The sequence below is a fragment of the Tupaia chinensis genome, unplaced genomic scaffold, assembly GCF_000334495.1.
Source record: "Tupaia chinensis unplaced genomic scaffold, TupChi_1.0 Scaffold147554_1, whole genome shotgun sequence".
In the NCBI taxonomy this organism is placed as follows: Eukaryota; Metazoa; Chordata; class Mammalia; order Scandentia; family Tupaiidae; genus Tupaia; species Tupaia belangeri.
The window spans coordinates 1,767,774-1,780,439 of NW_006207406.1; the positions used below are offsets into that span (position 1 = coordinate 1,767,774).

Sequence of the window (12,666 nt, forward strand, 5' to 3'; positions counted from 1 at the left end):
GAATGCCTCACCTTTCTTTATGTGTACCATATTTTCATTGATCTCTTACACCAGCACTCAGATCATGAATGGCTGACAAAATGTTTTTGTTGGACAGTCCTGAGTAAAGTATGGCTGGCTTGTGGTCTAACTTAAATGTATATTGGGTTTTCAGTTCAGTAAGTGCTGATATAACTGGTAATTCAGTAGTAATAACCGTCCTTCTACAAAGATGGTGAATGCTGTCTCAAAACCTACTGGAGATTGTTTTTTTTTTTAGGCTTATATATAACTTGTTATATAAATAAATGCTGGAGAGATCCTTTCACATCTCAAAGCCAAGCAGACTCACCTGCGTTTCCATTTGTGTTCATTAACCCATGAAAGTCAGGGGTTGAAGATAAGGTAGTGATACATATTTGGTCATTACTATGCCAATCTGTCCCAGTCCGCAGAACAATCGAGCAGGGTGCCTGAGTGAGAGAGTGGAGGTCTGGAACCGGCGCAGCGTCACAACATGGGAGCGACACAGTGTCACAGCTCAAGATGGTATGCGGTCGCTCGTTTATTGAGGGCCAGAGAACATTTTTATATACACAGGGTAGGAAGCTGATTGGTCGTACAAGGAGGGATGCAATTTTACAACCATCGATTGGTTGCTGCGTTAAAGGGTAAAGCCAGGAGGCGAGGTAAAAAGGGGGCAGGAATTGTCGCGGACCTGACTGAGGACCTGCCTGAATGAGGAAGTCTCTGGGTGAACTGTCTACTCCCAGAACAAGGATACTTGAAGGTCCTTGTATGAAGGTCATGTCAGCCATTTTGGTGTATGTGGCTTCCTACACCAATCTAATTAGAATTCCTATATCCAAAACACTGCCTTTCACTTATTGAAAGACATTTCAGTATAGTTTGTGTATGCTATCAAATAAAGAATATAGACACTTTATGTATTTTATAAATAATTTTTAAGGTCAGAAGCCTTTGAAAGTCAGTATGACAAGATTTAGTAGCAAGTTAAATTTTGCCTTCAAATTCTATTATCTAAGTCAAACTAAGTTATATTTCAGGATTCTCTATAGACAACTGTTTAAAACCACATAAAAACTGAAGAACTACTTGTATACATATGATTGGTAATGGTGCTTTTGCCAATTTATAAGACAGATTAAAGGAGATATACCATCAGCACAGATTTATAAATTATGCCATCATAAGATTTAAGATCATTAAAAACCAAATGACAGACTGAAAAACAAAAGAACTTCCATAGAAGCTATAGAAAACTGTTTAAAACCACATAAAAACTGAAGAACTACTTGTATACATATGATTGGTAATGGTGCTTTTGCCAATTTATAAGACAGATTAAAGGAGATATACCATCAGCACAGATTTATAAATTATGCCATCATAAGATTTAAGATCATTAAAAACCAAATGACAGACTGAAAAACAAAAGAACTTCCATAGAAGAAGGTGGAAGGAGTAGCCATCTGGGGGGAGAGAAGGAGCTGTCTGAGAGGCTTGTGTTATAGCTGCAGTTATAATACAGGTCAACAACACTCTCAGATGATTCCATAGAGTTTAGAGAGAAAACCGAGATGAAGGGCATTGGGTGAGAGAAGGCGAATGTAAGTGTGTAAAAAATCACACCACAGTCTGCCCGCCAACCCTGTAGAGCTACTGTAAGGTGATCAGACACTTAGCTGGATTCACATCGTTCTGGTAAGTGAACGCTGGTGCCCAAGCAAAAGGCGCAGATCCTTCTTCTATGGTGGGACAGGGAGAGGGACAAAGGTGGGGGTACTTCTACTTGCAGTAATGGCACACTGTATAATTGGATGAAGGCAAACAGCTATAAACACTGATAAAATAAAAGCATCTTAAAGGATACAGACTGGCAGATGGCGTGGTGATTAAGGTGCTGGACTCCCACATGGCCGATGGCAGTTCGAGTCCCAGACCAGGTAGCTTGCTTTCTCATTTTCTGTTTCTGTCTCTCTCTGACTAAATTAAAATAATAATAACAATAGTAAGAGATAAATGAATAAATCTTTTTAAAAATATTAAAGTATCAAAGACTAAAAAGACAGTGAAGAATTACTGAGCCAAGATGCTAGAGAGGATGGAAATCCAGGAGATGAGCCAGACATTCCAGGATGCCCCAGGGGTACTTGCAGATTCAAAAAAGAAAACATAATAGAAGGCTAAGCTTTTTTATTTTTTCCCATGAGCGATAGATATTTGTTGTTGTTTGCTTGTTTGTTTTGACAGTGTCTTGACATGGTTTACTCCTGCCGTAGTTAGCTAGGACATGCCAGGTCTGTTTAGGGTGGACCTGGAATAGAAATGGGCCTCCCCGGCGACCTCAGTCACTGCAGAGTGGCACCCTCTCTCTTGCACCATCATGGCCCAGCCCCAACTAAGCCTTTGATAGTCTCTCAGAACGAGGGGAGTTCAAAGTCAAGTCAAAGATCTGCTAAGAGCAATGAGAAGAGCTTTCTGACATCCAGGTGCTGACCCACACTGGCCGCCAGGCCTTGCTCCAAGTTCCCGTTAACCATAAACAGTTCCACGCAATATCAGTAAGAGACAAACCACTCCGTGACTCTGATGGACCAAGACTAACAAGCCAACTCCGTAATCACGTCTGAAGACAGGCAAATGCGAGCATCGTCCGAGCCGCAAACAAGATCAAATGTCTCCATATCCTGATAGAGTTCTTTACCAGTTACACCTTGGCCTTGGTCTGATCTTCCTTCCCTATTCAACTACCCAATCACAGAATTACCCCCACTTCTCGAGAACGTCCAGACCAAAGTCCTGATCCATTAAATGCTCCCTCAAATCACCTACGTATGCTATGGCAGGCCCCTTCTGAGATCCCCGTAGCTCCCCGTAAGATATATTCTCACTTGCTACTGTGAGTAATAAACCCAATTTATTTGAAACTCACCACCCACATTCTTATCTAGTTGGATGAAAGATTATTTTAAAAACTCTAAATATTCTTTTTTTTTTTTTTCTGGAGAGGTTTTCGCTATAGGGCACATGCGCTCGCCAGACAGACAGAGAGAGACATAGACAGAAAGCGAGAAATCACCCCCCAGGGGGAATGGTCATGCCGCAATCCCTTCTCCTTCATTCTCCTCTCGGGTTCTTGGGCACGCACGCACACGTGCCCGGCGTGAGTTTTAAGCCACCGGGTCCGGGACTTGAACCACGGTCGACTACGTGGGAGTCCAGCGACACAGCCATTACACTAACTGCTGGTTCCCAAAAACTATAAATATTCTTGAGCTTTGTGCTGGGAAATGGCTAAGTTCCTTAGAAATAGTTTTATCTTTTGGAAAATCCCCACCACCACCACCAGTACCAGCACAGAGCATGCATGCTTGCCAGAGAGAGACAGAGTGAGGGGAAGTAGAAAATCACCCCCTAGGGGGATGACCACACTGCAATCTCTCCTCCATTCTCCTCTCAGGATTTTGGGCATGTCCACACACGTACCTGGCGTGATTTTCAAGCTGCCAGGTCCAAATTCAAACAGTGGTTGACCATATAGGAATCCAGCACCTTAACCACCATATCGCCTGCTGGCCCCTGGGTCTTGTTTTTAAGATTCATTGGACTGGTCATGCTGGGTAATTCATTTTACAAGCTATAGTGATGTATAATGATTGAATGTATAAAACAAATTAGAATAATAATAATAATTTTTTTTTTAATTCCTTAGGCCAACTGGAGCAAAGCTCCATTACCTGAGGCTTATGCACCCTACCATGGGAGCAAGATCCTTCAGTCTGTCTTGAGGTTTCCCAGTCTGACTGGTGGCATAGTTTCTGTCTGTGTGGGGGCCAGGCACAGTTACTTCTAATCCTTTCCACGGTTCAGTCTCTGGCTCTAGTATTTTCTGCATGTATGAGAGTTGATCATTGATCAACCGACTACTCAAGGGGAACCCTCGGCAGGTTTCCAAAGCCTCTCTCTGTGCCTCCTTGGTGTTTGTTCTATGAACTCTAGTTTCCGCTCTCTCCCACTCCATATTCCATCTTCTCAATTCACAGGGTCTGCTGGGTGCTGCCTCGGATCTCCCACCCAGAGAGGCACCCTGGAATCATTCTCAGGGCAGTAATCTGGGAAAATTCCAGGGATTGCCTCATTTCTTTCTTTCTCTTTTTAATTTTTTCTTTCTTTATTTTATGCATTCAATCACTGTCTATCATTACAGCTCGTAAAATGAATTTTTTCCAACATGAATGCACTGAATATTAGTCCAGTTAAAGATATTATAATTCACATTATCATTAACAGATAATTTTGCATTTTGTGTACCTTAAATGCATCTTTAAGGACCAGCAAATGGTGTAATGGTTATATCACTGGACTTCCACATAGTCAACCATGGTTCCAGTCCTGGACCTGGCAGCTTAACCTCACTCCAGGCATGTGTGCGTGCCCAAAATCCTGAGAGGAGAATGAAGGAGAAGTGATTGTGGCATGGCCATCCCCCCTGAGGAGTGATTTCTTGCTTTCTGTCTCTGTCTCTCTGATGAGAGTACACGCCCTATAATAAAAATCTCTTTAAAAAAAAAAACTTTTTTTCCCTCTTCAGGATTCGCTATCGTGGGGGACCAGCAGTTAGCGTAATGGCTATGTCGCTGGACTCCCATGTAGTCAACCACTGTTTGCGTCCCGGACCCGGTGGCTTAAAACTCACGCCGGGCGTGTGTGCGTGTGTGCCCAAGATCCAGAGAGGAGAATGGAGGAGAAGGGATTGCGGCATGGCCATCTCCCCTGGGGAGTGATTTCTCGCTTTCTGTCTCTCTGTCTCTTTCTGTCTGTCTGGCAAGCGCAGGCGCCCTATAGCAAAAACCTCTCAAAAAAAAAAATGATTTGCTATCGTTGGTTGCCTGATACTCATTGTCTTGCAAACTGTCATTTGTTTTTTTTTTTTTAGTATTATTGTTTTGAGTGAGATGATAAATTAGAGTTTCTACTATTTCTTGGCCAGAAGTGCAAGTTTTTCCAGATTTTTTTTTTTTTTAGTAAAGGCCTTAAGTAGTGGGAGTCCAAAACAATATCGATTTGGTTTAAGTAATTGATTTTTGTCAGTTGACTGAAATAAAAGTAAGAAATTTATTCTCAAAATAAATTAGTTATGGCCATCCCTGTAGCATAGTGGGTAAGCACTGTGCAGAGGGACCCAAGTCCCACATGGTCAACTGGGACTCAAGTCTTGTCCCAGTGTCTTGAAATACACATCAGATGATCAGATGCACCTGACAGGAGAGAGGGTGGGAGGGGGAAAGATCGCAGCATGACCAGGCTCTGCTGGGGGGGATTCTCTCTCTCTCTCTCCCCTCTCTCTTCTTCTCTCTCTCTCTCTCTTTGTCTTTCTCCCTGTCTCATGTATGTGTCCTCTGGCATAAAATCAATAAGTAAATAAATAAAGTATTGACTACGCTCAGAATCATACTGATGTATCTTTTAAGCCATTGTTTCTGTTTGAAATGTGTCACCAGTTACCGAAGTAGTCTTTAACTGGGAAATGGCAGAGGCATGAGAATTTTTCACTTGACTATTAAACAGAAATTGAAAGAGTGGTACGATTTCAGTTGTCCAACACCAGGATTGTTTACTGTTCCATTCCACTTTAACCATGTCAGATTTTATTGTTACATTCGTCTGTTTTCATTTTTAGTAAGTGCTTTCTGGAAGGCATGCTGAAGAGACCAGTTTTTGGTAAACAGCTTCCTGACAGCTACTCATTTAAAATTCTGAGGTTATGCTGTCTACATTTGTTACTGAAGCTGAGCGAGTGTACAAGAAGCTACAGGATGCATGGACGAGCTGGATATTTCCTGCCCTCCCACCTCTCTCATATAAGGCCCCGAGTCTTTGGGAACCAGCAGTTAGCGTAATGGCTATGTCGCTGGACTCCCACGTAGTCGACCGCGGTTCGTGTCCCGGACCCGGTGGCTTAAAACTCACGCCGGGCGCGTGTGCGTGCGTGCCCAAGATCCCGAGAGGAGAATGGAGGAGAAGGGATTGCGGCGTGACCATCCCCCCTGGGGGGTGATTTCTCGCTTTCTGTCTCTATGTCTCTCTCTGTCTGTCTGGCGAGCGCACGCGCCCTACAGTGAAAAATCTCTCCAAAAAAAAAAAAAAAAAAGGACCCCGAGTCTTTGAGGAAACAAAAACTTTCTTTTCCTTTTAAGTTAAAACATTTCAAAACTGTATTATAGACCCTCCTTTTATTTTATTAGAAAATGAACAGAGGCATAACTATAATTCTGTGAGGTACTTTTAACAATTTTTAGAGATCTTTTCAAAAACAAATCGAAGCCAGAGAAAAGGAGGTAGGTGTTAAAACTGTAAGTTGACTGAGAGTGACAAGCATCTAGACAGATCCCTGAAGCATGGAGCAAGTCTAGACAATTAGGCAAGAAAAAATGGAAATAAAATTAAAATATTAACAATGTGTTCACCCATTCAGCTGCTATTTATCAAGTTTCTCTTGTATTTCTAGACTCCGTGCTCAGCTCTGTATTTGGCAGTGAATGAGCAAGCAAAGTCTGTTGGGGAGACAGGTAAACCAACCCACAGACAAATATATTGGGTTGTCAGAAAAGTCAGTGATGCATTTTTGCACTTAAAAAAAAAAAAAAAAAACAGAAAAATATGTCATGACTTTTCCAACAATCCGATATAATGACGTCTCAGGAACTGATACATACCAAAGACAGAAACAAGGCAGGCTAAGGCATTAGCCCCTAGGAGGTGGCAGGGTGGATTAGGGTGGAGTGCCACCCACTTATGTAGAGCCAACAACAAGGGTCTCTCTGAGCAAAGGAAACTTCAGGAGACCAGGACGAAGTGAAGGAGTGAAATGTGAACCTCTCCCCAACCCCTCCGCCTCGCCGTGGGCCCAGCAGATGGCATGGTGGTTAAGGTGCTGGACTCTCATGTGGCCAACCATGGTCTGAGTCCCCTGGCAGCTTGAAAATTGCACCAGGTATGTGTGTGCATGCCCAAAATCTGAAAGGAAAATGGAGGAGAAGGTATTACAATGTGGTCATTCCTCCACCCCGGGCAGGGGGAATTTCCCACCTTCTCACTCTCCCTCTTTCTCTGTCTCTTTCCAAGGAGTGCATGAGCCCGATGGCAAAAACCTGACTTCCTGATTTTATATATATATACATTCATATACATATATATTTATATAATTAATTTTAAAAGAAAGAAATGTGAATCCCCTAAGCAAATAGCATCCCAAAGCTTATTCTCTTATCAGGAAAAAAAAGAAAAGTTAGGAACCCCTGTTGGTGAGAAGCTGTTTTAAATGAGCTGTGAAATATTTGAATTCTAATCAACTTTCTCTTCTAGGATTCTGCGACTCCATTCGTTTGCCCTGTTTCCTAATTCTGTTCCTGTGGGCAGGGAACAGCTCTGAGAATACACACACACACACACACACACACACACACACAGCTCTGAAAACACATACATACGCACACAGCCCTGAGAATATGTCACTCCAGAGTAACAATTGTATGGGTGTATTCTCCCTCTCCTTTAAAAAATTTTCTTTTTTCCTTCTATAAGTGAGAGAGAGAGAGAAGAAAGGGAGAGAGAGAGTCAGAGAGACAGGCAGCCAATGGGGTCATACACTGTGATCCACCCTCTGTTTCAGTCAGCAGATCACAAGCAGACACATGCCTGGCATGTTCAGGAAGGTATGTTAAAACTGCAAGTTTAACATAGACAAGAACTCACAACCTTCCCATGCAAGTCAGCCTTAGAGAGCATTGTGTTACTTCTAGGCTACCATCCAGCCCCTCTATTGCCTTTTAATATAATGGGATCTAAACGCAATGACCGTAGGCTGGCGCACGAGTTGCCATTGGGCCATCTGTTGTCTCCACACCGGGACCTACCTCTTTCTGCAAACTGCAGGAAACCCTGGGAAGACCTTGAGCAGGTGGGAGGTACAATCAAGTGGCAGTTGCGAGGATTAACCTGGTGGGTTGTGCAAGTAACCTGCAGGGGGACAGGACTTGAGAGCCAGCAAGACCTGGTTGTGTCCACCATGAGAAGTGATGAGGACTTTAATAACTGTGAGGATTTATTTTTAAAGTAGGACAGAAAGAGATTAGAAAAGAAGAATCAATAGGACTTGTACAAATTTGGAGAAAGCAGAATCAAAATAACTCTGTGGTCTGATCATAGATCATGGAGGAGGGCCAGAAGCAGTTGAGGTTCGAGCAAAGGGCACTGATGTGGGGAAAGACCCAGAATGGTTGGCAGATCATGCACGTAGTGACAGTCCTTCCGGCTGCTGCAACTGCAGCAGCAGACGCCCTAAAGAGAGCCCAGAAGAGGAGAAATAGGGAACGTGAGAATAAACACAAAGTCTGTGAAAGAGAGAAAGGCAAAGGACAGAGGCGCCATCTTTGTGGGAGGCACATTCTTCAGGTAGTGAGGAAGTAGAGGCCCATGCGGGATCTGGCAGATGAAGAGAGATCAGAGAGATAAGGGTGAGATACCCGTGGGCCTGTGAGGCAAAAGGTTACAGACATCAAAACCCCTAAGATAGTCATCTCTGATAGAGACTACAGAAGCTGACATTGGGGTTACCTCTGGGGGGAGGGGAAAGACGGACAGAGGTCAGATTTCAGAGCATTAAAACACTGCACAGTGAGGAATTCAAGATCATATCCTAAAATAACCTGCCACTCAAACACATGAACTAGGTGCCGAGGCTTTACACTTGAGGATAAGGGATGGGGGAGCTGAAACGGCAGGGGCCACCATGCAGGGCAGGCTGGAATCAGATCCTGCTTGGGTCTGCACTGTGGCTACTTACCAGTGTGTTCTACAGAAGTTTCTTGTGCTCATTGGATTAAAGCTTTTGTCCAAAGCCCCGTTTGTACCTACATGATAATGAATCAGCTAAATCAGGAAGTATGCAAAGTTCTGAACCTTAACAGAATGGAAAGTGAAAGCAAACACACATTTCCCCTCCATTCAAATCTGCAACAGCGTGGATGAAGGTAACAGGACATTTCTCTTGGGTTGGTCTTTAAATCTGAATTTTTCAGCGAGAATAATGACCTGAAGTGAAGGTATAGCACTGCTGTGTTGAGGAGGTTTTGTAATCTAAGCTGCGACTGGGGAAAGGGGGCGAATCTGGAGCATTGGAAAACTCGTGGTGGAGGGTGGAGCTTGCAGAAGGCGGCTTAACTGACTGGCTCTCTTTTACAGACATTTACCCTGTCCCAAATGTTTGCTGGAATCTTGCATCTTCAATTCCAGGATGTTTTGTTTATGATAAGGCTATTTAAGGTACAATGCAGTGTGACGATAGGTCACTAGCAAAGAGCTGTGTTTTATTCCTGACTGCTTGAAATGATCCGTATGATTTAGGGAAAGTCACTCAACCAGTTTCTTTATTTGGATGCCAGGGACTTGTGCAAGATGGCCTTTAAAATCCTAGCTAGTTCTAACGTTAAAGACGACCTGACTAGAAAAGAAGGCCTAAAATACACTTTTTTCTGGGAGTATCTGCTACAAGTAGGGGCAGGACAACTCCTTAACTTGGGCTGGGGAATGCAAGTTACAATAACCATAATAATAATTAAACAACTACCATTCATTACATGCTTCCTATATGCTAGGTGCTATGTTGTACCAAATTCTTTACATGAATTGTTTCATATAATCCTCCAAATCTGGGGAAGGCATGGTTACACGGTTTTATAGGTAAAAAAAAAAATGGTTTCCAAAAAATTTCGCAAAATTTGCCCAAGGTGATACAGATAAGTTGGGTAGTGTTGGTCTCTGGGTTCTCTGACCCCAAAACATGAGACCTAAACTAATGAGACATTCTGTGTTTATTTGTATGTTTTTTTAAACTCTCAAAAATTCAAGCTCATAGACTAATTATGATTTTATTTAACAGAGTTTCTTGGAATATTGAGATTGGGTAGCAGTGATTTAATATTCGTCTTTCAAAGATGAAAAATGTCATTATTTCCCTCTTCTCCTCTTCCTCCTCTTCCTCCTTCTTCTTTGTCCCTTTCACAATACCTGTTTATTTGCACTAATACCATAAGTTGAAAAAGTGAAGCAATTGTTTGTGTAATTATGAAGAATTTGTTAATGATAAAAAAAGAAAACTGTTCATGGGTTCACGTTGGAAAGGGGGGGGGAGGCAGGATGGGAGAGAACTGAATCACCTAAATTAACTACACTGTCTATCCTTATTTTATAACTTTACCATTCTAATAGGAAGAGACTGCTTTAGTTCTATATACAGAGGGAGTGAATTCCATTTTGGTTGTGTTTTTTATAAGCCTTGTCTGGTGAAAGGACCAGCAGATGGTGTAATGGTTATGTTGCTGGACTCTCAGATGGCTGACCACAGTTTGAGTCTCGGACCCAACAGCTTGAAACTCACTCCAGGCACATGTGCATGCGTGCCCCAAATCCCGAGAGGATAGTGGGGGAGAAAAGGGATCGCAGCATGGCCATCCCCCTGTGGATTGATTTCTCATTTTCTGTCTCTTTGGTGAGCACATGTGCCCTATAGAAAAATCTCTCTCTCAATAAAAAAAAAGGAAAGAAAAGAAAAAGAAAAAGCATTCTCAGATGAAGAGGACCAAGATAATTGTTTAATTATTATCAGTTAGAAAATGATAAATTCATATTTTATTTCCATGGCTTTTGATATATTGAAAGTAAACAGAGGACAAACACCTAGCTTGGCCCACCTACGGTGGTGCCAGCAGAAGAGCACTGCTGCACAGTGACTGAGGCCACGTGGTAGGCTAAAGTTCAATTCCTGGCTCAACCTAAGTAACCTGGGCACAGCAGTACAAGCCTGTGGTCCTAGCTGGTTGGGAGGCTGGGGCAGGTGGATCATAACATGAGAGACCCTGTCAAAAATATCTCACCCCCTCTTTCACTTCGCTTCCCCTTCTCTCGCTTTCATTAAAAAGAAAGTAATAAAACACAATACACCTAACTTGCACAGCATCCTTTACACCAATATTCATAGAATAATGCCATTTTAGATGTTAGTTATTGAAAGAAACAAAGTTCAATGTCATTAATATTAATACTACTAATAATCTCTGGTATCCAAAGAATATAGAGTATTCTTTGTGAGGATTTAAGACAAAATAGAGGAAGAAGAGAAGAGTATAGGGAAGGAAATCAGGGAGAAAAAATAGAGAGACAAGACATTTGTGGGACACAGAAGTGGTTCATTACCTGTTGACGATAATATGTGTAGTATTCTGAACTGGACTGGTCTGAAATGTAGTTCATGTTGGATAAATTCTCTTTACAAGTCGAATGATGTATAGCAATTGAAATGTTTAAAACAATAAGAGTAATAAAAATAAACCTTTTTAAAACATATAAAAAATAAAATAGAATAAGACAAAATAGAGACATCCTACACAGTGTACTGTGGGCATTCTGGCATACTCTTACAATGATGTAACTGAATATTAAAAAGTTAATATGCAATGAATTTGCACACCCGCCCTCTGCTCATGCACGGGAGTGTAGAGGGAATTCATTACATGTGATTTTAGGTTAGAATGCTTTCATCTGATTTTTGTCTATGATAACCAAATAGTATCTTAATATCTGCTTGATCTCATGAATATTCGGCCTGATTCTGACAGAGAGAAAGCTTTCCCCATTCGCACATATGTTTTTATATTTTTAAGGGTGTTTTTTATGAATTGAAATAATTTTCTTCATGCTATAATTTTTTTTCTTTCCAGATTAAGCCCATTTATTGGAGCGTATTGTTGAGCACCTCCATGACATAACTGGAGCCACAGCAGTGCAGTGGAGAACTATGAGATTTAGCTTTAATATTAATTCATCTCTAAGTTTGATTTAGTATTTCGTTCATCTGAAATGGTTCGTTCACTTAGGAAACTAATATTTAGTGTCTACATAGGGCTTTACTGCCTAACAGTCATCGCACTCCAAATATGCATTTGTTCTCAGTTCAATAAGGACCCTGGGGCTTTCCCAGTAGCCACCAATGGGGAACCGTTTCCTTGGCGGCAGCTAAGGCTCCCCAAAGAGGTCATTCCTCTCCACTATGACCTTTTTGTCCACCCAAATCTCACCTCTCTGGACTTTGTTGCATCTGAGAAGATTGAGGTCTTGGTCAAAGATGCCACCCATTTTATCATCTTGCACAGCAAAGATCTCGAAATTACCAATGCCATCCTCCAGTCAGAGGAAGATTCGAGATACATGAAACCAGGGAAAAAGCTAAATGTTTTGAGTTATCCTGCTCATCAACAAATTGCACTGCTGGTTCCAGAAAAACTTGTGGCTGACCTGAGATACTTCGTGGCTATTGACTTCCAGGCCAAGTTAGCAGATGGCTTTGAAGGATTTTATAGAAGCACATACAGAACTCTTGGTGGTGAAACAAGGTAAGACCTTGCTCGGGTCATTTACAGTTTCTCATGACCCTTTCCATACGGGTTACATTGTCAGGAGCACGCCTAGCAATCCTGAATTTTAGACCGGGAACTTTGGAAGAAAGGAAAGCTCGACTATTCCTTAAGGAAATCACAGCAGGGAAGGGAATACAGGACACAGAGGCATAAACAGGAGGAAGAATACCAGAGACGAGGCCAGTACATG

At 42.1% G+C, this 12,666-nt stretch overlaps 1 protein-coding gene and 1 long non-coding RNA gene across 4 annotated transcripts in view; one reads left to right on the forward strand and one right to left on the reverse strand.

Annotated features, from left to right (window-relative positions):
• The window catches only part of LOC114006405 (uncharacterized), a 24,673-nt gene extending 15,739 nt beyond the window's left edge, over positions 1-8,934 (reverse strand). The window contains exon 1 of one of the 2 annotated variants that reach the window (XR_003548122.1): positions 8,849-8,934. This is a non-coding gene — a long non-coding RNA (uncharacterized LOC114006405). Of the gene's footprint in view, positions 1-7,919; positions 8,060-8,848 lie in introns of those variants that run through there. The other variant, XR_003548123.1, reaches the window with a different exon arrangement.
• A 53-nt stretch (positions 8,935-8,987) lies between these two features.
• The window catches only part of ERAP2 (endoplasmic reticulum aminopeptidase 2), a 50,447-nt gene continuing 46,768 nt past the window's right edge, over positions 8,988-12,666 (forward strand). For both annotated transcript variants that reach the window (XM_006169864.3, XM_027768831.1), the window contains exons 1-2: positions 8,988-9,035; positions 11,781-12,452. In XM_006169864.3, the coding sequence (XP_006169926.1) occupies positions 11,920-12,452 (533 nt within the window). In that variant the 5' untranslated portion in view covers positions 8,988-9,035; positions 11,781-11,919. The remainder of the gene's footprint in view (positions 9,036-11,780; positions 12,453-12,666) is intronic.